Here is a 26,332-nt window from a genome sequence, read left to right on the forward strand (position 1 = left end):
AATTACTCTTTGATACCCTGTGCAATAACCTTTCTCTAAATCTGACAACCACTGCAATAAGTATATATATATATTGATGTAAACACCTTGTGCAATAACCCTGTATAATGATCCTACTATAAAAATAAAGAAAAATGTCCTATGTGGATGCACTGTATATATCCTATGCACTTTTTTCTTCTTTTGGCATTTTCTTCTCCTTTGACTATTTAAGCTGTTGTAACGAGTAAATTTCTCTACTGTGAGATCAATAAAGTCAATCAATCAATCTAAGTTTTGGCCATATTGTCCAGCTTTACACACATTTGACCATTTTGGTTCGTTTCTAAGGCAGCTGGGTGCACTGGATTTTATATTGAATGTGGGCTACCATTTACTTTTTTGGTCTACGGCATCTAATCCAAACATAATAGACTAAATTATAAGGTTGCAATAGAAGAGATGTGAAAAACCCTATGAACAGTGTTACTATATCCTTGAATCTCAATAGAAAATGTAAATGAACATTACGGACTAATAGACCCTGAAGTGAGAGAACTTGGCTAATGCAGTGTTAATAAGTGCATCAATGTTGAGTACTTTCTCAGCAACCTCACTCTAAGACAGGAAAAAGATGGAAAAAAGGACATCTTTTTCATCCATTATTGTGATAAAACCATCCTCTCAGTGAATGAGTTAACAGTTTACACAATCTACCTTGGTATGTGTGCCTGCTGCCTGTTAATCTCCTAAATCCCTCATATTCCAGATAAATTCTGACGCCACATCTCCTTCTGCTGTTTTACAACGTGCCGCTCTGCCCCAAAGAAAGACGTCACACGATCCCAGTCAGAAGGGTGTCAAAGGTTTGGTTTAGAAAGAGGTTTTTGAGACTCAGAGCGAACATCTGTCTGCCGCTTCAGTGCGAACACGTGGCGCCCAGCGTCCTGCTCCACAGCTGGACATGAATGGTCTCTTTTGTGATGGACTCCATCTTCTCAGGCGGCCTCAGTAAGCAGCCGCATGTTTGTGTTCCCAGCTTTGTCCATTGTGATCTCCTGCAACAAACGGGCGCTTTGTTGTGGAGTCCGAGGAGTAAGACAGCATAAAGCCTCAATGAGAAAAGCTCTGTCGTATACAAACTTCATCTGCTTCTTTCAGGCATGTGAAGACGGAAATAGCTTTTAGAGAAAGAAACAAGTGACAGATTAACTCCAAATGATATATTTGATTGGACTTAAATGCAAAATGTTCAAGCAGTACTTCATGACTGTTTCAATGGGAGCTGCTTGCTTGGATTAAAAACAAAATAAGGCTAAAGGAAAAAAATATTAAAAGTCATAGCTACATACTATGAACTAGATACTTTTTTAATCAAAATTATTATTTAAAAAACATAATAGTGCATCTACAGAACGTCAAAGTGACACAAATAAAAGCCACATTTTAACTTTTTTTTCCAGCTTTGTCATTACACAGTCACAAGTACAGAGCAATGAAATAAATTATCTGTATTTAACCCATCTCTTTGGGAGCAGTGGGCTGCCATTGTGCGGCGCCCGGGGAGCGGTGTGGGGTTAAGGGTGTTTGCTCAGGGACCCAGAGTGGCAGTCTGTGGGAGTGGGGCTTGAACTCAGAACCTCAGGATTCTAAGCTCTATGCCCTAACTACTAGGCCGCCACTCCTCCTCCAACAACAGGGGTTGACGTCAAGGATTTTTACCACTTGCCCAAAGGGCAAGTGACTTTCACATTTCATTTGCCCAAAAACAATTTTTACTTGCCCAGTTTAATGTTTGATAAATATAGTTCCTAATATTCATTTTTGTATATATATCAATGAAACATGTTTGTTTTTTAAATGTTTTTTGTAATTCAGTATTTTTTAAGTTTCCATGTTCCTGGTGTGTATATGCATGCGTCAGATAATGAACTCAAGCCTACATTACCGTGTTAACATGCTTTTCAATCCTTCCTGCACATTTAAACCTTAATCCTATTTATACTGATATACTGTATATATATTGTTTATTCTTAATGCACCTTTTTCCTCCTTGTTTGCACCTTCTTTTATTATTATGCCAATATGTGACACGCGAATTTCTCCGCTGTGAGATCAATAAAGCGCATCTAATCTAATCTAATCTAATCTAATTCTTTTCAAACTAAACTTTGCTTTAAACTGTTGTGTGCTTGGAGGTATCTTAAGGTTAAAAACTTAAGATAAATCAGAAGACAGAAGTCAATGTCACAAATGAATAACTTTTATTTTAGAGTCACGGTATGTTTATACAAGATAATACTATTAATATAATGTGACTTTTCTAGAGAATCATTATACATAGTTATTTTATACAGGGTTTCCATAGTCTTACATAATTTCAGAATTCCCTGACTTTTAACTGACTCAGGATTAGTTTTCCCTGACAAAATAAATGCAGCCATTTGTCGTTTTGGTAACTACATCAAAATTACTGCTAGGGGGACAAAAATCACGCCATCTGGCGGAAAATCACGCGAGAATGTGTACAAAACAACAAAAATGGCGCCAGCAACGCTTGTGGGTCGTTTTCATCGAATGTCGGTGATTTTAAAGTTATTTTGAGTGATAAATAATTTTTTTTTGCAATCATTGCACTTGCCCGGCGGGCAAATGCAGTGAAATTCCCAACAATAAAAACTACTTGCCCCGGGCGATAGGGCAATGGTTAACATCAAGCCCTGATACAGTATATAAATAATTATTATACATTTTTACAGGTCCAAAAGACCAGATGCCAAAACCTCCATGATGGAGCTGAGAAATGACTTATTGAATAAAAATGAAAAAAAAAAATCGAAAAAGTTTGAGGATTGTTTAACCTTTAAGCTTTGGTGGCAATGTTAAAAAAACTATTTGCAGGTTACATTTTTAACAAAACACAAACTAAGTCTTAATTTGTCATATTTGAAAAGTTTATTGATGTTTTAAAGTGCTTTGGCCACCATTACAAAGTAAATTTACCAATCAACGTGACATTTCTTGGACGTAACTGTTTTTTAATTTTTTATTTACAAATTAACAGAGCTGCTTTAGCTCTATGTAGAGAGAGGATAGTTATCTCGTAGAGTGAACCTATAATCGAGTTTGCTAGGTTTGATATTGTGTTTATTGATCATAAGCATGATCAAACATTGCGTTTGTAGGAGCTCCATAAACTCTGCTGAATGATGCTGAAATGAATGAAACTTTCTTCAGAGAGACTGGGATACCAGTGGTGTTTCAGTCCTGATGAAAATCGGCTCAGCAAACAGGAGACCCTGCAAGCACCTGCTGGGTGGCTGATTGGAATCAATATGAAGGCTGGAGGAACTTTGAATAAAGGGAAGAAAATGGCATTTATTCTCTCTGGCAGGGCAGTAAAAGCAGCAGTTGGTATTTCTCACTCAATTTTTCCCCTTTGGCAGTTAATTTTCCCCACACTGGAAAACTGATCTTGAAATAAGTAAAAATGTCTTAAATTAAGTGTATTTATCCTTAATTTGAGTTGGTAAATGAGATAGTTTGCCAATGGAATGAGTATTTTTACCCTTAAAATAAGATAATTAGATAATATGCACTTGGAATAAGACAATGCAATTGTGTTTTCTTACTTTAAGTGTAAATTGTCTTGTTCCATTGGCAAAATGTCTCTTTTATCTCCTCAATCCAAAACAAATGCACTTATCTTAAGAAAAAATTTTCCAGTGCAGTCTCTCTCTGCTCTCCTGGGCGAGCAACATCCTAATTATATGGTTTTGGTCCATCATATGTGTAGCTGTAAACATTTAAAGTCTCTTTCCTGTCTGAATTAGCATTAAGCTAAGTAAACTTGCCTTCATTAGGTCACTTCCAGTGTGTGTTTTATATACAGAAGTAAAATGTTTTACACAAAAATAACATCAAAATGCCTAAATAGTTCATTTATAAGTACATTTTGATTCAAAATCTTTTTTTTAAGAAAGCAAAAGTAGGCAGAGATTAGCTTATATTCTTAAACTAGCAAGTCAATGCTTGTGTCACTACTCGATCCGTACAGGCAGCACGATCTGTACCATCAGCTCACGTGAAAGCAGATATTCATCCAGGTCGCCATCCATCCATCCATTTTTTGTCACACTTATCCCAGCTGGGGTCATGAGGGGTGCTGGTGCCTATCTCCAGCTGTCAATGGGCGAGAGGCAGGGTACACCCTGGACAGGTCGCCATAAATAATGTATTTATGGTACTTAAAGTACTTATAGCTAAAGAATGCTAATACACATCTTTGAAAAAGTTTTTTTTTATGACTTTTCTGAGATAATTTGATGCTTTTTACATTTTCTCAGTTAAACTGCTTCTTTGAAATCATCATCAGGCATGCTCAGAGTAGTCTGGCAAAATATGATTAAAGCAGGTTTAGCTTTTTTAAATTGGTTGTTTATTTCCTTAGGTTACACACTATATACCATAAGGTTCACATGAAAGGAAAAAATAAAACCCAAAAAGACTTACAGGTGCTGGTCATAAAATTAGAATATCATGAAAAAGTAGATTGATTTCAGTAATTCCATTTAAAAAGTGAAACTTGTATATTATATTCATACATTACATACAAACTCATATATTTCAGATGTTTATTTTGTTTAATTTTGATGATTACAAATGACAACAAATGAAAATCTCAAATTCATCATATCAGAAAATTAGAATATTACTGAAGACCAATAAAAACAAAGGATTTATAGAAATGTTGGCCAACTGAAAAGTATGAACATGAAAAGTATGAGCATGTACAGCACTCAGTATTTAGTTGGGCCTCCTTTGGCCTGTATTACTGCAGCAATGCGGCGTGGCATGGAGTCGATCAGTCTGTGGCACTGCTCAGGTGTTATGATAGCCCAGGTTGCTCTAATAGTGGCTTTTAGCTCTTCTGAATTGTTGGGTCTGGTGTATTGCATCTTCTTCTTCACAATACCCCATAGATTTTCTATGGGGTTAAGGTCAGGAGAGTTTGCTGGCCAATTAAGAACAGGGATACCATGGTCCTTCAACCAGGTACTGGTAGCTTTGGCACTGTGTGCAGGTGCCAAGTCCTGTTGGAAAATGAAATCTGCATCTCCAAAAAGTTGGTCAGCTGCAGGAAGCATGAAGTGCTCTAAAACTTCCTGGTATGTGGCTGCGTTGACCCTGGACCTCAGAAAACACAATGGACCAACACCAGCAGATGACATGGCACCCCAAACCATCACTGACTGTGGAAACTTTACACTGGACTTCAAGCAACGTGGATGAAGTGCCTCTCTTCTTTTCCTCCAGACTCTGGGACCTTGATTTCCAAAGGAAATGCAAAATTTACTTTCATCAGAGAACATGACTTTGGACCACTCACCAGCAGTCCAGTCCTGTTTCTCTTTAGCCCAGGCAAGACGCTTCTGACGCTGTCTGTGGTTCAAGAGTGGCTTGACACAAGGAATGCGACAGCAGAAACCCATGTCTTTCATACGTCTGTGTGTGGTGGTTCTTGAAGCACTCACTCCAGCTGCAGTCCACTCTTTGTGAATCTCCCCCACATTTTTGAATGGGTTTTGTTTCACAATCCTCTCCAGGGTGCGGTTATCTCTCTTGCTTGTACACTTTTTTCGACCACATCTTTTCCTTCCCTTCGCCTCTCTATTAATGTGCTTGGACACTGAGCTCTGTGAACAGCCAGCCTCTTTAGCGATGACCTTTTGTGTCTTGCCCTCCTTGTGCAAGGTGTCGATGGTCGTCTTTTGGACAACTGTCAAGTCAGCAGTCTTCCCCATGATTGTGTAGCCTATAGAACTAGACTGAAAGACCATTTAAAGGCTTTTGCAGGTGGTTTGAGTTAATTAGCTGATTAGAGTGTGGCACCAGGGGCCATCAATTTTGAACCTTTTCACAATATTCGAATTTTCTGATATGATGAATTTGAGATTTTCATTTGTTGTCATTTGTAATCATCAAAATTAAACAAAATAAACATCTGAAATATATGAGTTTGTATGTAATGTATGAATATAATATACAAGTTTCACTTTTTAAATGGAATTACTGAAATCAATCTACTTTTTCATGATATTCTAATTTTATGACCAGCACCTGTATGTTCAAATACATAGCTGAATGAGTGAGCTGACAGAAGTAGTATAGGATCCCATTTCTGGTACAGATGGAGCACAGACCACTGATAAAACAGAAAGGATTTTAAGGCATTTATTTTCTCAGGAAATAAATTATTTACCTTTAACACATTATAGTGAAAAACCTTATTTAGGTCTATTTAATAAGGTAAAATTGAGTACGGATCAGATAATGACAGCTTGGTTTGGTTAGCATTAACATTAGCCCACCAGATAATAGGCTATGTGCACAATATGGCGCTCGCTAACTTCCGGGTTAGCGTGGTGATGGCATTCACTTCCGGTGGAAATAGCATTGTTGTTGTCAGGAGAGAAGAGAAATGAGTTTGTCTGGAGTCCAGAGGAAGAAACCCTGTTACCAGTTGGTTAGTGGATCGTCACTGCACTGCTGTGTGCCTAGATGTACATGTTCATCACGGTACAACAGTAAAGTAAGTTTTCATCGCTTCCCTGTGGATATTGTAGTGCGCCAGCAGTGGCTAACCAAAATTCGGAGGCAAGATTTCAGTCCCCGTAGAGAGACACGGGTATGCAGTCGACATTTCCTGCCTGATGATCTGTTAGAGACACCAAGGAGAAAGAGGTGCTTAAAAAAGGGTGCTATTCCCATTTTATTTGAATGGAATAACTACTCTTTGCCCGTGCCAAGACCCAGTGTGTGGGAACGTAGACCCAGGGAGGAAGAGGCGACAAGCCCCGCTGCTGCAGCGCCGACTGTGGACTGTTCGGAGATGGTGTTTGTGGCTCCTGAACACGATTACTGTGTTTCACCTGCAAGTGGAGTTAGGATCAACGAGCTAGTGATGCAAAACGAGGCCCTGCAAAAACAAGTTCAGATGTTGCAGCATGAAGTTCAGCGGCTGCAACTGCGGACCCGTTTCTGTCTGGAACGTTTTAAATGCTCAGACGACGACATTCGGCATTATACCAGGTTAGTGTGTGTTATTATTATTGTTCCTCTTTATGCTACATGCACTGTATAAACTATAATTTCTTTATTGCTTTTGCCGGCAAAAAGTGCAAAAGGAGAGCAGGCGAGTTTGAGTGTGCCACCTAGTGGCCAGGAGGGTTATACATCTTCTATATGCCTTTAATAAAGTATGTAAAAGAAATTTCTAATTTTTATACTGAGTGTAGTATTGATCAATTTATACTTTCACACAAGGGTGTAACTTTGTGTTGAAAGTTGGTGGGGACGGCTCATAAGGAAAGGGAGCTACCTGCGCGACGCCTTTTTTTTTTGTTGGAAAGGATAAAGCCAAAAAAATTTGAATAACATTTATCAATTTAATGCTTACAGTTGAAAACATAACTGTTACAATATTCACTTATATATTTTGTGCAAAAAATATCACATAAATCTAAACAGACAGTACAAATCAAAGAAATATATCAATTTTGTAGAACATTTATTGACAGTCAATTTTAGGTCACTTTTTAAAAATAATTTACTTTTAAACCAGGACTCGGACAAGATCTTATGGGGCCTTAAGCAGAATATGATTAAGCAACTCCGTCTTTCTGTCAAGAACATCCACCAGCAGGGTCTCCAGGGGGGGATTTACCATTAGGCAATACTAGGCAGTTGCCTAGGGCCCCAAGTTCCTGGGGGCCCCATAAAACTCTGTTTCCATGTATGGTTAATACAACTAATCCTTATTTGTGCACATTAATTATGTTTTTGATAAAAATCCTTTGGCTAAAATGCCATCAGAACGCTGATAAATAGAGAGGAAAAAGGGACAAGGAGAGAGGGACAAAACCTAGAACAAATAATAGATGTCTATTCTATTAACATTTCTCTATCTGTAGAATGGGTCTGTTTTATGGGTTTTCTTCTCAGGGGGCCCCCTGCCTGTCTTTGCCTAGGGCCCCAAATTTCCTAAATCCGCCCCTGAGGGTATCAATACTGATTTGATAGAATCTGGGAGAGCGGACTATGTTCAACCATCCATTTTCTTTAAACTTATCCCGCAGTGGGATCAGGAGGTGCTGGTGCATATCTCCAGCCAGGTTCTGGGTGAGAGGTGGGATCACCCTGGACAGGTCACCAGTCTGTCGCAGTATGTTCAACCAGCCTAAAAGTAATCAGTAATCAGATTTATTATTTGCACTTTTACTAAGTAAACTTTCTAACTCTCTTAAAGCTGAAGTCTGTAAGTTTTTAAAAACCACTTTTTTGTCATATTGGCTAAAACTGTCCCTATGCACAGACAGCAGTACATGTGAAAAAAACTGCTTCAATTGGTCCCGCCTACTGCCTGTATTTCAATCTGGAAAGAATAATTCGGGACGAGTCAAAACAACCAATCACAGCCAGAGGAGCGTCTGATGGAGTGTCAATCACAGCTCACACACGCTGAATCCCGCCCCCCCCCCTTCTGGTCGCATGCGGTAGCCGCGCAGATGCTGTGAGAGGGGTGGAGCTTGGAGGTGGGGCATGAGTGAAGCAGAGAGGGTGGGGGAGTGGCGTGAAACCTGTTTTTCTTCAAATTTTCAGTCGAAGTCTGCTCTCTCCTCAATGTTACAGACTGCAGCTTTAAATCTGAAATTCCAATGCCAAAATTGTTTAAATCTTTTATCTTTGGACCCCCTGCAGAGTGACGTCACACCTGCAAGATCCTTTTCTTACCTTCCTGCTAGATTGCAAAAAGCAGCTTGCTCATGAGTTGTCAACTTAACACGCTAAATCTTAAATGTACGTGTACATATAAAAGAAAAAGGGGCGCAGTGCTTGCTACTGAATGGCAACACTATCAAAGTCAGGAAAAAGTTTTAAGTAAAGCCGGGATTAAAACAGTAGCTACAAGAAGCTTCAAATAAAAGGTGTTCTTTATGTTCAACCTAAACACCAACTCCGATAGACCATCAGTAGAGCAGGTGTTTAAATTAATCAATCACTGCTGTGAAAGCTTATAGCAGTGAAAGCTAATATACCACAGCCATCACTTAATAAACGCAAAATAAACAACCCTCTAAAAATGGAAAACTGTAATGGACTGAAAGTCCTGTTTTTTATGTGGGAAATTATTTGCGTGTGTTTTAGTATAATTCTGATATATTGGCGCTGTTGTCTGTTTCTATGGCAACGATACTGAATGTAGTGTAGCTTAGAGACCTGCATGGGTCGAGTTTTACCAACCCGCACCCGCCCGAACCCGTTAGGATCACTACCGAACCCGACCCGTCACCCGCGGATATCTTCAATTCAAATCCGAACCCGACCCGACCCGTTGATATTTAACCCGCAACCCGACCCGTTAACACATCATAGGCTATTGTACGCTGCGCTGCACCCAGTGCCTGATTAATATAACATTTCTGATGTCTATAACAACACACACGCATAAAAAAAAAACAAAAAAAATATACGCCCGACCCGTTTAATTTTTTTTATGTATTTTTCGCGGGTACCCGACCCGTTGCAGGACTCTAGTGTAGCTGACATAACAGGGCCGGAAAAGAGTGGTCTGAGGTTTTTTTCCAACGGTTCAGTTATATTTTAAATACGGTATTAACTTATTTTTACACTATTCTCTATTCTTTTACTACTTTAAGTCTCTCCTGAATAAAATTAGGTCTTAATATTTCCACAAGTCCCTCTCACCTGCAAGTCTGAGTCCACTTCTGTCCCTGAATGGTTTAGCATTCTTGGAGGGAAGCGACAGGTGTTATGGGGAGAGGGCGGAGGGGGTGATGGGGAGAAAGCGAGAGGCAACAGATTCTTTTTTCTGAGTTTTTTTGTCGGAGTTTGTGGACGGTGAGCAGCGGGGAGAACTTTTTTTATTTTCTTTCTGAGGAGCGGCATGAATGGGGTTTTAATCAGATATACACAGCACCGAAAGCAAAATACGTGTACAAAATATTGGTGGGTACTGTCCCCCTACCGGTCAAGATTGGTGGGGACATGTCCACACCAGTCCTTAAGGAAGTTACGCCTATGCTTTCACAGATCTTGGACAAAATATAGTGTTCAGTCCAGATCAAAGAAAACTAAAGTAAAATAGCTTTTTAGTTTAGCATTTACTAAGAAAATAAAAAACTAAATGTAAACTGATCATAGTAACAGTTTGGGTTATGTTCAGAATATCATCCTTTTATCTCCAGTTTGAGCCAGTCAAAGTTTTGATCTTCACAAAATAAAAGCAAAGAGTCCTTGTCAGGATCGTGGTGAGGCCACAGTCTACCTCTGACAATCTATGAGCAAGAGGTGGGGTACAAACTGGACTGGTCACCAGTCTGTCGCAGGGCAACACAGAGACTCACAACCATTCATACACACACAGTCAGACCTAAGGACAAATAGAGAAGCCAAATAACCTAACAGTCATGTTTTTGGACTGAGGGAGGAAGCCGGGGTACCTGGAGAGAACCCACACATGCCCGGGTAGAACATGCACACTCCATGCAGAAAGACCCCAGCTGGGAATCGAACCCAGAACCTTCTTGCTGCAAAGAAACATTGCTATGCACTGCACCTCCCTGAAGCCCCACAGCACTTTAATTGTTTTATGTGTATTTCTAGCAATTATGGGTCTGATGCTTTTTATTATGCCTGAAATTATTCCTCACATAGTTTAGGTAACTTGATCAGTGAAATTCCTGGATGCAAAATCCCCTGTTTTATGTTGCATCAACTTTGAGGCCCTGCTGCAATGAGTCTCCATCTTTGATTTGCTCTAGCTGAAGAGGCGCAACCCAAACTGTGATAAAAACCAGGGCCACATGCAAAGCACCCCCAAGGCAGTTTAAAAATATATGCCACATTTTTATAGGCTTATTAGATCAACTGAGACACGGTAAAAATTTGTAATAAGGAGCAAGTGATGATAAGTACTAACTGATAATGGACTTAACATGATGGTATATAGTGCATAACTTAAAGAAAGAAACTACAAAAAATGCAGATAAACATGATTTAATCATATTTTGCTGAACTACTCTGAGAATGTCCGATGATGACATCAGACAAGGAGTTAAACAGAGAAAATGTAAAAAGTGTAAGGTGTGTATTGGTGAGTTAAGAATAGAAGTAAGTAATTTTAGTACCATAATTATATTATTTATGGAAACCTGGATTTATCTGGTTGCGCAAATAAGCTGAGGGTACGGATTGGGTAGTCACAGCCAAGCTAACGCTAGGCTAATGTTTAGCAGGATCTTAGTTAATGCTAAGCTAGCACTGGGCTCATGTTCTCCATACTGTGACTTAAGGGGGCGCTTTAAGTATTTCCTTTAACAAGTATTTCCACAAATTTCTTTATGTTTAGATCTGTAGGTACCAGATCTGCTTGGCTCATACGCATGTCAGTAACATTAAGCTACATGATTGACTGAACGTTGCCACATGTCGTTGATGACCAGACAACGATAATAATATCACACAGCGTCCATTTGCTGAGTCGGGAGCATCTGTAGTGGTAGCGTGTCTAATGACCAATGAAGTTTTACCTGATTGATAACAAAACTGAAAAATAAAATCTGTTTCTGTCTCAAGACCGGGCTATAAAGGGGAGAGCTGGGTAGCGCTGTCACTAGCTGTGCTCAGTAGCTAACAGGTTAGCCTCTTGTAGCTCGGTCAGTTAGCCATATTAAGCTACACTACCTTTCAATTTTGGGCTGTTCAGTGGAACAGTAGGGAGCAATGCTGCCTTGCAGCAAGAAGGTCCTAGGTTCGATTCCTGGCCCGGGGTCTTTCTGCATGGAGTTTGTATGTTCTCCCTGAGCATGTGTGGGTTCTCTCCGGGTACTCCAGCTTCCTCCCACAGTCCAAAAACATGACTGTTAGGTTAATTGACGTGTCTAAATTCTCCTTAGGTGTGAGTGTGAATGGTGGATTGTCTCTGTGTTGCCCTGAAATGGACTGGCGACCTGTCCAGGGTGGACCCCGCCTCTCGCCCCATTGACTGTTGGAGATAGGTACCAGCATCCCTCGTGACCCCACTCGGGACAAGCGTGTCAGATAATAGATGGATACTTTAAAATTTGTGTCAACAACAAACGTTTGTTTTCTACAAGTAGAAGAACTGTTTTATTTGTCTAAAATCTCTATGAAAGTCATTTTTAAGAAGTCCCATTTGTCCTTTCCTGCCCTCAGGTCTTAATAAAAAGAATAAAAAAGAGATTAGACTTTTTTCTTTTTCTTAAATTGAATGTTTTTGAAGCAAATACACCAATGTTTTTTTTTTTTTTTTGTATTTTAAATTGTAAAATACAATATTAAATAAGACAAGAATCTGGCATTAAGGGGTTTTAACGGTGGCGTCTGACACTGAGCCATGATGCTTTATGACTTTCTTACTTGTCTATTTTTAGTAAGTGGCACACACATTGTTCCCGGCAACATGGAGGAACTTCCCTGCAAAGTGGTTAAATGAGTTTCAGAGTAATGTTCCTCCATGAATGTTCCATAAATCGCCATCTCTCAACCCTGAAATCTCAGTGCTGGAAGTGAGAATAAGCTTCCTCTGGGCCTGATCCATTACTACATCCCTAACTCCTTGGGATGAATCCAAACTCAGATGTTGTGTAAATCACTCAGGATGTCCGGTGGAAGATCAAACTGTGGTTATCAAAATGTCGACCCCGTTCTTTCTGCGGTCTCTGATGAGACAGGGACATGCTTTACAATGCTCTTAATACAACGGCATAACTCTGGCAAGTCACAGGAGGTGGTTAGTGCTGGAGACGGGGAGCTGAAAGTGCCCAGATGTGTAATGCAACGGCGTCGCGGACACGATGGTAATGGACATGGAAGATTAAAACTGATTCTGGCAGCTGGGTTGAGGTGGATAAGAGGTCCATTCTGTAATGCAGATCATTTTTAGACTTTACTGATGCTGTTGATTACAAGACAGCAAAAAGACACAGTCTGTAGTAGATTTAACTAAAATAGATACATAATAAAGATGCTTTAGGGGTTTTATTTGTTCCTGTTTTATTTATGTAATTTTTTGAAAGGCTTACTGAAGGAAAAACATACAGGAGGTGTAAAGGATCTTTGTGTGATCTAGTTCAGTGGGTCAGAGTAAACATCAGCTCTCTTTTTAAGATGTTATCAGGTAAGTTCATCTGCTGCCGGAAGCTCTCAGCATTTTCTGTATGATATAAAAAGCAGCAAATCGCAAAGTTTGAGCAAATTATTATCAGCATCAAAATATGTGGTTTGCAGTGAAATACAAAAATACTGAAACACCTTTTTCCGATCACAGCAGGAAACTTCAATGATTTTTACTGGGATTTCATTTAATAGATCAACAAAGAGCTTAATTTAATATATATATTAAATGGCTTTTTGGCAAACATACAGAACTTGTTGAGTAAGTTTGGGATAAAAACGTACCTGGCAAAAAGCGTTTTTCTTTAAAATAAATAAAAAAAAAGCTTTACTTTTAATCATTAGTATCTGAATATCTCGGGATTCTTGTATTGACATCGACAGGAGAGCAATGCAATAAATGTTCTATCCTATATTTGTTTTATGACGGCGGTGTTGCCAGTTGCTTTCAGGGAACTGCAAGGTACAAGTCTAGCGCCCCTAGTGGCTAAATGTGACGCATTGTTGTTTTAAGTCGGGCAAACACTGTACGATTTTTTGCCCTTTTCGGGCCGATTCTCCTGTCGTGCAAGAATTTTCCATCGGACTGAGTTTCATCCTTGTCGTACATCCTGTGTCGTGTACTATGCAGTGGGTAACGAGGGGCGAAATAGCCTCTCACGACAACCTCCCGATCAGAAATCGTAAGGTCGGGAGAAAAACAAACATGTTTGAAATGCAGTCGGCCGACGTAAGATCGCATCAGAGCGTCAGGCCGCACAGTGTGAGAAACCGTAAACCCTGCGGTTTCGTGGTACAGTTTGAGAAGTAGCTGTGTGCAACGATTGAAAATATCGTACAGTTAATGCCCGGCTTTATAGAGATAAATGAGCAAAGGTTTTAGCTTGTAGCTATGAAGGCTTCTAAAGGCTTCTAAAAAATACAGAAATTCACCCTTAAATTTGATATTTTTCAAATTTCTCTGCGTTTGTCAGGCACCTAAAACCTGAGTTTGAGGTGGAAATATAACCACACATGAAACGGTTTGAGGAGTTTGAACGCTTTTTAAGGCTTTTTAAAAATTCTTCACTCTTTAAAGTGCAACAGAAGCCGTTTTTCTTTATCAGCCTGTTGCGCTTTTATGGCCTCAGGACTGTTGGGACAGAAGGGGAACTGGCAGCATCATAGACCAGCACACTTCAGTTCCCATAAAGGCTCAGTTCTGCACTCTGCTTAACCCCAAACTACCTTTGAAGCCACAGTCCAAACAAATAAAATAAAACTCTGGAGGCTGGTGTGCTTTTAGAATCACCTTTTGATGCAACATTTTGGGAATGTGTCAACCAGCTTCACGCATCGAGTACAGATGCAAAGATCCACCAATATGTTCAAACACCAGAGCTATGTTTGCTTTTATGTCATTCAACAGGGGGTCCGTGATGCCAGGGGTCCAAGGAGGTACTGCATGGGGGTCACTATGCATGGGGGTTAATTAAATTTTTTTAAATATTCCCCCCTGCATTTTTTTCCACTAATTAAAATGTCTTTTAATCCACATTAGCATGAATTCAACACACTGTAGTAAACAGATAAATGGAGGCAGAAGATGTCTTTCAGTCATCAATGCTCACATTCAGAGACACACAGGAGCTCTTTCAAGCTGGGCACCGTTTCATTCACAACACCTGTCCCATCAACCAGGAATCAGAACTACTTTAATAATCCCAGGGAGAAATTACTTTCATTACATGACTCCATTTGTAATAGTAACTATAGGATCAGTTTGATATAACACAATTTCATACAATATATATAAAATTAGGGGGTCCCCGCTCCACCTCAACATCAGATTGGGGGTCCTTGTCCTGGAAAACATTGACGACCCCTGATCTAAAGTAATGTACACGTTCTCTCTTAAAGTAAAAAATTCAGCTGTGAAGTTTCAAATTGATTGTATTTATTCAATCAAAGGCTACGTTCAAAGGCGACCTGTATCTGATCTTTTCTTGACAGTCTGAACAACACAGATCCGATGTTTTTCCGATGCGACCCAGGCCACTTAGCTATGTGGTCCTGAATCCAATTAGAATCTGATCTTTTCAAATGCGACTTGCGTCTGAGCGGCCAGGTCGCATTCTGACTTTTACGCCAATGATACCTGACAAATGTCACTATTCTGCCTTCTGCCTCAAGAAAATAACAACCATGGTGGACGATGATGCAGAGAGTAGTATTTATGTTTAACCATATTAAGAAAAGATTGTGTTTTTTAAGGTTGAGACAGGTCGCTAGATGCGCTCCAGCACTACCATCTATGTTTACTTCTTTTAAAGGAATAGTACACCCAAAACATGATTAGCCTTCATTTTCTACTCACCCTCATGCTGAACAACACTCTGGAGTACTTTTTTGATATCTCAAATGCATCTGGAGATCTGGGAGGCTTCTTGCTGACATTCAAATAATGGAGGTCTATGGTGCCCGAGGCAGAAAGGTCCATAAAAGTCCACAAAAAAAGTGTCAATATTCCTCCATACTGCTCGTCCAATGTATTCCAAGTGTCCTGAGTGGGTAGCGTCCATAATTTACTCGAAACTAAGTAATTTAGAATGTTTTTAGAGCATAAACAGTAGTGTATAGGATTTCCTAAAAGCGCGTTCACGGCGCTACGGAAACCGCGGCACACCAAACCAGATGAAAGTGCGCATTCAGCTCGGCAAAGAACTCATGCTCTTCCTCAACACTGAAGTCCTCAGACATTTTTCTTTCGTTGTTTCTTTCTTTGCACAGGTACACAGCACATTTCTTCTTCTACGCTTGCATTATCGGCAGAGCAGACGCTGAATGCGCACTTTCTTCTGGTTTGGTCTGCCGCGGTTTCCGTAGACTCGTGAACGCGCTTTTAGGAATCCTATACACTACTGTTTATGCTCTAAAAACATTCTAAATGACTTCGTTTCGAGTAAATTATGGACGCTACCCACTCAGGACACTTGGAATACATTGGACGAGCAGTATGGAGGAATATTGACACGTTTTTTGTGGACTTTTATGGACCTTTCTGCCTCGGGCGCCATAGACCTCCATTATTTGAATGTCAGCAGACAGCAAGAAGCCTCCCAGATCTCCAGATGCATTTGAGATATCAAAAAAGTACTCCAGAGTGTTGTTCAGCATGGGGGTGAGTAGAAAATGAAGGCTAATCATGTTTTGGGTGTACTATTCCTTTAACACAGAGCACGCTGGCTTGTGACATCATTGCAGGACACTTGCAATGTATGACTGGAGTTTACACAGGAGATCACATACAGATGAAGACAGATAAAGATGGAAATGTATCTGCTTCTAAAGAGATTTCTAAATTCACTGAAATGAATTATAGAAATAGACTGAATAGATCTGCCCATATGAACTGGGCCCATTTTCACCGGTACTCAATCTATAGTTTTCTTGAATATTGGGAGCAATAACTATATTAATACAGGTAAATCTCTAATCAAGGGACTGAGACTGTTGTTCATTCCTCCATGTGAAACTCCAACTCCAGTTATTGCATGATATTCCAATAACAGTCTGGACTTTGACTAGGCCGTTCTGGTTAGATCTACTGCTGTTTGGTACTTTCCTTTTCCTTCTACTGTAAATCCCTTTGAATTATCGTGCTACAGAAATGATCTTTAGAGATAGAGACTGAGGGGTTAGTCCTGCTTCAGCAGCGTCTTTATATGATTTATGTTTTCCTCCTTCTTTCATCTTTGCTTCTGTGAGCTAATCCAGTCTGAAAGGCTGCTTGATGTAACGGCTGCTGTCTGGACGGGTCAGCTGGACACAACTGGACCTGAGCGACCGAGGTGCTGCCTGAACAGACGCTGGACAACTGCAACATTTCAGGTTTCTTCTAAACTTTCCAGTGTTCTCTGTCCTTCGTTAAAAGGTCCAATATTATATTAAACAAATCAACAATGACAACCCCAGAAAAAACTACCGAAAAACTCCATTTCTAAACAAGCTGTTTTGGCTTTTCATGCCCCAACCTCCCATAGGCCACGCCCCCGCAACCATGACAACCAGTCAGAGTCCGCAGAGTTAGCGGAATACATTAGATGGACATCTTAGCTTGAGCAACGGGCTGCTACAGAATGCCCTCCACTACTTATTTCCCCTTATGATGTCATAATGGGATTTTGAGCTAAGAGGTGGTGAAAGGTTTTTTTTTCTTTTGTGAATCTCATACACTGCTTCAGAACTTTGAAAAAGGAAGGAAGGAAGGAAGGAAGGAAGGAAGGAAGGAAGGAAGGAAGGAAGGAAGGAAGGAAGGAAGGAAGGAAGGAAGGAAGGAAGGAAGGAAGGAAGGAAGGAAGGAAGGAAGGAAGGAAGGAAGGATGGGCAGCAGGAAAAAGGCATTTGAAGAAAAGTAAGACAGGACTGAATAGAGGACATAAGAAAGGAAGGAAAGAAGGAGACAACGAGGGAAGGTAAGATACAGAAAGGAAGGAACCTTACTCCAGGCAGGCAGCCGTTTCCCCCCCAGTATAATTAAAATTGTTTTGGGAAAATCTCCACTATAGGAGCTCTGTAGTTTTATTTCGAGCCACTGGTTAACTCTGGATTTGAGTAATAAAAAAAGATATCCAAAAGCTTTAAAAAGAGGGATGCACCCATTTTCTGCAACAGGATGCTGATAGTTAGAATAAATAAATAAGTAAAGTTTCATACTGATGATAAATGATCTAGATCTATAAAAAATGACCTGTATGACCAGTTTAGTTTATTAATTTGTTTATTAATTGTCAGTTTATTAAATTAAGCAGTTAGCTGATAAAACAACAAAAAAAGTATTAAAAGGTCAAAGTATCTCGCAGATTCCGGGGCCAGAGGAATCCACCCATCATTTTCACAGATGAAAACTCTCGGACCTAATCACAGACTTTTCCAGATCATGTATGAACCCTGACATTCCCTTCATCATTCCGCTTTGTTATCATTAGCAACGGGACGTCTGGAGTCCTAGACTGAAGCAGACAAATCAGCTTGTTGCTCAGACGAGCGCCACGGCCGCAGTGCAGCAGCCATAAGCTCGTCTCCGGGGGTCTCTGGGAGACAGACAGATTTGTGCACACGCTTGGTAATCCTGGAGCGGGACAGGAGGCAGAGGCTGGGATGTTTGAGCGCAGGCCCTAATGCTACCCGTCAGGCACGGACTGAGGTCCACAGTCTTCTAATCCTATTAGCCAAAGCAGTGGCAGCTGGAGACAGCAGCGTGTATTTTCTAACACACGTGACCCTGAGACCATCAGGTTGCCTCCGCTGCGAGGATCGATAGAAAAGTAATTTGGAGCCTCCGCTTCTCAAAACACACCAGAGAAGAAGCATCAGCAAGTCGTCTAACTCGCCTCTTCCAGACATTAACTGCAGGAAACCAGCAGGGATAAAGAATTCATGAGAGGATGTGAGGAGGAGAGCATCTTCTCAGAGCCACCCCCCCCCACCCCCAGCCTTGATTTACACCCCCCTCACAGCCGGCCAAAACATAAACAGGCTGCCAATCGATGGACGGCGGAGTGCTGAAGAGATGGCAGAGATACGCGGGCACTCCAGCTGCGTTTCTCACTGATGGTCTGAGGGATAATAGGTTTCTAACAGATGGGGAGGAGGGAGAGGGAGGAGAAGTGGGTCATTTCACTCATTTTGCTTCAAACCAACAATAGTGGTGACCTGCAGGAAGAATTGGGCTGGAGTCAAAGTGGAGGAGAGCACAATTGAGCAGGTGTGATCGTCAGAAGACCAGCTTCAGCCGATGGTCATTACAGAGGCGGCCCCTTGATCCCAATCAGCCCGTCTGCAGGCTGACGGAGGACAAATTGGTCATTTTCAAGCAGAAACTGCTCGATTTCAGCTCAAGCTACCATCAAATGACCTTTATATAGATCCCCCTCCTCAGGAGGAAACCTCATCACTATGAATCAACGGTTTATTTCCCCGTCATCCTGTGTTTTAGTTGTTTCTCTGCGACAGTAAAACAAAAGATCAACCAATTTAGGTTTTTTAAGCTGATTTTTTGACAGCAGTCTAACTAACCCCTGGTCTGGGAACGTCAGTTAGGTGCAACTCTACTGTAGCTTTTGCATGCATTCCTTCTCTCACACACCTGAAACCAATGAATGGTTAATGGCCAGACCTCTGCTAAACTCCCCAGCATGCTCAGGAGGCTCTAAGTCTTTTATTTCAGGTATGTTGGAGCAGGGACGCATGCAAAAGCTGCAGGTATGCGTCACTGGAGGATTGATCGAACCGATCCCCAATATGTGACGCCAATATTTTTGTGGGGCTTTAAGAACTGATATTGCTTTTCTTTCCTGTGTGTAGAGAAGTACTGATTTACAAGATAAAAATGAGACAAGACTTTAAAAAGTTACACTGTCGTGATATTGGCGCTGATGACTGGCTGGATTACTGATTTATTTCACCTGCTTAGCTCTGCCCGTTTTCTCATTACCGTTCAGCGTATCCACCTGCTCCTGCTTTATTTAACCAGCTGGCTAACCATTCATAAGTGCTAGATTTTTCTTGAGCCAGGGGTAAGAGTGTTTCAGCGTTACCTTAGTATTTCTGGTTACCTGATCCTGACCTGTTCTGCCTCTCAACCACTGAGCCAGCATGTTACTGTCTGATCTGTTTGCCTTACCCGTCTATGGACTGCTGCTGGATTCTGCCTGTTACTGACCTGGATTTCCCTTCGGAACCTCTCTGGACTTCTGATCTGGTTCTGAATCCTGAGCACGTCCTCGACACTCCTCGGCTTTGGCTTCACCCTCTGGATTATCCTGCCTTTCTTCGTCTGTCCAAATCTGGTTTCCTGCTTGTTCTCTGTCCTCGGGGCTGCGGCATCTATGACACTCTGGGCGGCGCCCGCAGCATCTTGTCTGTCGACCAGCTGGATCCTACTTTGTTCTCTGGCCACGGATTAAGCTATTAAACCAGAAGTTCCTGCCTTAGACGACCTCGCTGTAGCTGAAGATCTGCAGTTTTTAAATCAACGCTTTTGAATTTTTTGACTATCTGTCTTCCTTGAATACTGAGTCCCTTTTTCTGAGCCTTGACACTCAGAAAAGGAAAGTACCTTGACATAAACAAATAAAAAACAAACATTGAGTGACAAACCAAACTAAACATTCATAGCAAACGTAGAGAGCAGTGATCCTGAATGCAACCAAACGTTTGCTTGCAGCACCCGCCCACGTTGTTTGGAAGAAAGTTTCCACGGCGTCTCAAACACTTTCGTGAAAAACAGTCAATTCAATATTGCAATAAAATAAACAATAACTGACTTTAAATTGCTAAAACTACCACCTTTAAACTAAAAATATTTTAAATGTATTTTTTTTCTACTGTGTAAAAGAATTTAACATTGAATGAATGAATAAATTAATAAAAAACTTAAACTGGGTCAATTATTAATACTAATGAATTAACAATTATTTTGCTGATCAATTAATCCACTGATTATTTTTGCGAATAATCGATAATTAATCGATTAATTGAAAAACGTTCATTTAAAATGGAAATTGAAAAGGTTGCTAAAAGAAATATTTTTTACAGAAATAAACCAGGCGAAACTAAAACTTTTCCACTTGAGGATTTCAGCATATGGACAGACAAAAACATTTTTTTAATCTTAAAGGCAAAATATTTATATATTTTCTGGTAAGTTTGGTATAATCGCTGCTTTAAGTGGGTCTTTCTGTCAGCTAAAGGCATGTTTTACTGTCTCTATATAGTTAACAATGAATCAATTACTTTAATAATCAATCAACCACGATTAATGTAATGAATTGTTTCAGCCCTAAATAAAGCATCTAAAAACCTGGAAGGAAGCGCGTTGCCAGATATGATACTAGCAGGAAAGGGTTACATAATAGAAAGGGGCGACACAGGGACCAAGAAAAGGTTCAAGGAATTTAAAGAAGTGAAATGATGGTTGCTGAATTAAGGCTCTGCCTGCAATTCCTAGAAATGTCAGTCAGTTGATCTATTCACTGAACCTTTTAATGTGTTGTAATCCATCCGCCTTCATCAAAGTCTCCAGATTTACTCATGGCTGTTCTTGTTGTTGTTCCGTTGTTTTCTGTTTGAGTAAAATCACCTGATCAGGCTTTTTCTAGCACCTCACATTACAAAAGAGGCGATAAAGTGTGAATCATTGGTGCTGGGATCGTATCGGGTCAGAATCAGTATTGGTCGACACACAAAGTTGCGATATCGGTATCGCATTGAACTGAAAAAGCAGTATGGGGACCTCCTGAATAAAAACTTTACAAAAAGGAAAGAAATCTTTATTAACAAATCAAACAAAACATTAACAATGAAGGCAACGGCCATTCATGAGCTTCACATCATGTTAAAGTCGCAGGGAAACGGCTGTTCCAACCGTTGCATTTTCGAATTCTCCCTAGTGGTGCACGACTTTACACGAGTGAATGAAGTGAACTTGATTGGTCGTTTATCAAGGGGGCGGGGTTGTTGTGGAGGAAGGTTCACAAGCATGTTTAATGGTGGCCTGTTTGTCGGAAGCATCTTGCTAACCAGTTAGCAACTTAGTGCTAGTAGGTTCCCAATGAGAAACTCCATTGGGACCAAGTAGCACTAAATTGGTGACTTAGAATCGACACTGTCAAGGAAAGCTATGGACAGAGGAAACATGCAACAGGAGGAGAGTTTAGTGTCGGAGGTCGTGGATGAGCCTCCTCCGTCATCCATTTTTTATTTAGAGGAGGAAAGCGGGGACAAAGATGTTGTGGAAGAGGACGCCAGGGCGGCAGAAGCTTGGTTTGGTGTAGAAGGCTTACAGCCGTACATGTTAGAGTCCTTGCCTCGCAACGCTGCCAGTTCTGTTAGCTCTACGCCTGCTGAAGACACAGACGTCCATCCCCGTGAACACTGGGAGGGAACTCAATGGGAGACGAAATTATTCTTATTTCAACCGTTGCGTATAGTAGCTGCGACATATGAATCAAGATGCTATGACCGAAAAAATGTGATTGACAGATGACTGTTGATATATGATTGGCCAAAATTAGGTGTTAAGGCTGATGTATAACTAACTGGCCTGCATAAATAATGAAAACAAACACAGATTTTAAGGCATGAGGTTTTTCAAATTGAAATGTTCTAACTTTTGAGACAATATCGTCTGACAAAGAGTATATTTATATACATGTTCAAGCCAGAATGAATTGACATTTAAAAATGAAATCCCTACGACTTTAAGGCCAGGCTAATCCACTGAATGCTAACAGAGAAAACTCGGATGGAATCGCAGAATTGAACAAATAAAATGGAATCTAGCACAAAACTCGGACGTAGTAGTCTATGAGGTATTTTGTCCACTGCCAACTCCTGTATCCACCATTCCCTGGTCAGCCAAGAAAAAAAGGCAAGTAGAAACACTAAAGTCCTCCAGACATTTTTTAAACCTTTATAACTTGGAGCGGTTTAGGGCAGAAAAACTCCAGCCATATTTAATAATTTGGAGAGCAACGTTTATGTCATCAATCGATGGACCTAATGCGTAAGAAGCGACCGCTAAAAGTCGGAGTGACATCAGTAACAGGCAGAAGAAGCTAGCTAACTAGACTCTATAGCGTTTACTGACATGGATAGCGTAACCCCTTGCTCACACTGGCTCCGGTGCAGTTACCGAGCCGACGGAGACCGCAACTCCCGCACACCCCCTCTCACACCGCCCTTTTGACTACGGTGCGGTGCGGCTCTGCGGCTCCGGCAACAGGTCCGGAGATTTAACAGAAGTTCACTTGAGTTCACGTAACTTCACGCGATAACACGGCCTAAATAAGGATATTTGCGAGAGCTTGTTGCGGAGGGCTCCGGCACGCCGCAAGGATAGCTTTCTTGCGGAATTTTCTGCAGCGCCGGAGTGTCTCTGTAACATTAACGGATAATTATTGTTTAAATATTTCTGATGGTCGGAAAAAGTAACAATAAGCATGTTAGCTAGAAAAAGTGTAAGTTTGTGTTTATTTATGAGACATTTTTATGTTTAAATCACTTTTACAAACATAATAATGTGAGATTATATGTCTAACACATAAAGAAAGTTTTTTTTTCTTAAATGACGGGTAAATAACGCGCAAAAGTATCGAATGTTCTGCTGCACAGCAATTTGTTCCCATTGTCTGTTGGTCACTTTTCAGGTTAAGGAATATGATTACCGTAATTTTTTCGGACTATAAGCCGCGACTTTTTCCCCATTTTTCGACCTAGCGGCTCATATAACAATGCGGCTTCTCTATGGACTTTTACAGCTAACGGCCACTAGGGTAATACCTAAATCTATGGATTTTACCATCCACCATGTTGATGTCACATTTGCTTCAACACACAAATACGGTAGCCGCGAGCACAGGAATGTGGAGGTCCTCCGGAAGCAGACTTCTACCGCGAGTGGTACGAGACAGAACGACAGCGAGAAAGACGGAGATTAAGCATAAAAAACCTGCAGCTTATAGTCCTGCAGCTTGTATATGTACAAATCATGCAATTTAGCTTCTGCGGCTAATATTCAGGTGCAGCTAATAGTCCAGAAATTACGGTAGAATGAAAAATTTAGAATAAAAAATAAAATAAAAAACAGATGTCATAGGGTCGTAGAATCGCTGAATGCATGCATGCTTCATTCACAGATAAAAAATGCTAATATCAGCCTCTTAATATCAGTGGCCAATGTATCCTGAACCTTTCACCCAGAATGAGCCCTGTTGACTGAACCAATATGGCGGCACATTCATTAGTATTACTGTAAGCTGATATTCCTGCTGGACAGAAATGACACTTCAGGTCTTGAAGGCTCACTGCAGCCCACATCAGCTGTTACTGTTAATATTCACCCACACATCTACATCCTCATACAGTAGAGCAGCTTTCAATGAAACTCTGGAAAAAGAAACCACCTCCTCCATTTAGGGGAGAATCTCTCTGCCACTCAAATTCACCCCAGACCAGTCTGAGTGGTGCAAACAATTCGCCAAGCTCACGCTGATTTGCAGAATCACAGGGTGAAGAGAGAGAAAGCAAACACATCCAGAAGGAAATATGAGAGATCTGACGTGTGGTTGTGATATTTTACAGTCTGACAGCAATCACAGGCAGCTCCTGTCAAAGCGGACTAAAGGAACCGCTGTTAATTTTTAAACATTCCTCCCCCTGTGCCTCCTGAGTTGATCTGACACCAGAGTAACAGGACACCACTACCGTGCCTCAAAGGACACCACCTGAGGACGAGCGGCGTGTCTCAGGTAGGTCGGATCAATCGGACAAATCTGATCCGTCTGCAGGCTGGTGGAAACAAAAACAAGGTTTAGTTTCCTGGTGGCACAGGTCTGCTGAGGATTCACTGTCAGTTTCCTCTTTTTAAATAACTAGTTGTTGGTTTATACGCCGATGACACTCGGATACTAAATGCATCACGCCGCATAAACAAAAAAAACATTTCCATGACATCTTACCTTCACTTTCACGTACTTGAACTCCTCCTCATTCCCTCTGGTTAAAACCACAAACTGATGTATTTTACTGGGATTTTATGAAGCAGAAACCAACATAAAGAAGAGAATATTTGTAAAGAAAAGACAGAATAAAATAAATGTCTTTAGGAATCACCTGTTATAGTGATCTCTGAAGGCTTCAGAGGTCTATAGGAGAACATTTGAGCCAAAAAAGCATCATGAAAACCAGAGAACATTAGAAAGACATATAGGGATGAAACAATTAATCCTATTAATCGATTATTTAAATAATAATCAACTAATTTAGTAGTTGGTTAATCATTAAATTGAGTATAGAGACTGCAAAACTTGCCTTTAGCTGAAAGAGTGACCCACTTAGAGCAGTAAATATAACAAAATTAATAAAAAATATGTAAACATTTTGCATTTAAGATTAAAAAAAACATTTTCGTCTGTCAATATGCTCGACCCAGAACTCCTCAAGTGGAAACATTTTACTTTCCCCTGGTTTAATTTTGTAAAAAAAAACTTCTTTAAGGACAATTTTTCTGTTTGATTATTAATGGATTAATGGAAAAAATAACCTACAGATTAATCAATCTGCAAAATAATCGTTAGTTGTGGCTTTAATGACATTTGAAGAAGGGTTCGGGTTGTTGTTTTTTTATAATTCGTAAACACTTCTCCATCCACTTGAAGGTAAGAAAGGGTGAAAAAGAAAAGTATTTTTGGGAGACCAACTCTGATCCACCAAACACACAAAACGTGCCAGACGAACCGCAAGGATGTGGAAGAAACTCAACATTTCAGTGTCTAAAATGCAACCAGTGAAGCACGGTGGTGGTGGCATCATGCTGTTCAGCAGGGACACTGGTATAAGTCCTTTGAAAGCCAAAGAGAGCTGACTACTAAGTAATCCTGGTGAAAACACCATCCCCACAGCAAAACACGGCGGTGGCAGCATTATGGTATGGGACCAACAGGGAAATCAGAACTGATGGTAAAATATCAGAAACCAATTGGAGGTTCAGCCTGATCTTGCAGATGGAAGGATAATAGAAAATTAATTTAACTTCACTTGTGTTGCTAAATGCAGAGATGGTTAAATGATTATTAGACATTTCAAAAGGTATAAATACACCAGTTTGACTCATTGATTCCTCGCATGAGAGCAGAAGCATAAAAAGTTGAAGAACTGACCTGCAGCTCGTTGTTATTGGCCATCATAGATGAATAATAACTGATGAGTCCAGTTCTCTTCAGCCCAGCTTATGGCTGTAGGATCATAGCAGGAATCTCCCGTTTAAATCCCTCAGATCTGCTTTTTAACTCTGATAAAAATCATTAGAATAAAGAGCCGATCCTGATGAAGTGTCTGGATCCAAACCGTCTTGAACGCAGCGGCAGGTTGAGCGGCAGCATCACCTCCGAGCGGCGGGACTGGACGGGCTTAGTGCTGGGGGCCGCCTGCGGGGCTTCCTGCTCACCGCCGGGGAGAACAGGAGCCGGAAACCCGCCGGAACTCACCGGGACGCTCCGGTCTACGGTTCCCTGAAGCCATGTTATTCTGCCCCCCTCCTCCCCAGAGCTGCTTCTGCGGTGAGCTGGGAGCCGGTGATGCTGCAGGGAGCACG

At 40.8% G+C, this 26,332-nt stretch overlaps 1 protein-coding gene across 1 annotated transcript in view; it reads right to left on the minus strand.

The window, feature by feature from the left end:
* The window catches only part of pkn1b (protein kinase N1b), an 87,174-nt gene extending 60,842 nt beyond the window's left edge, over positions 1–26,332 (minus strand). Inside the window, exon 1 of the mRNA XM_038290407.1 lies at positions 25,899–26,332. Within this exon, the coding sequence (XP_038146335.1) occupies positions 25,899–25,925 (27 nt within the window). The 5' untranslated portion in view covers positions 25,926–26,332. The remainder of the gene's footprint in view (positions 1–25,898) is intronic.

This window comes from Cyprinodon tularosa, unplaced genomic scaffold (genome assembly GCF_016077235.1).
Source record: "Cyprinodon tularosa strain WSP-4 unplaced genomic scaffold, ASM1607723v1 ctg280, whole genome shotgun sequence".
NCBI lineage: Eukaryota > Metazoa > Chordata > Actinopteri > Cyprinodontiformes > Cyprinodontidae > Cyprinodon > Cyprinodon tularosa.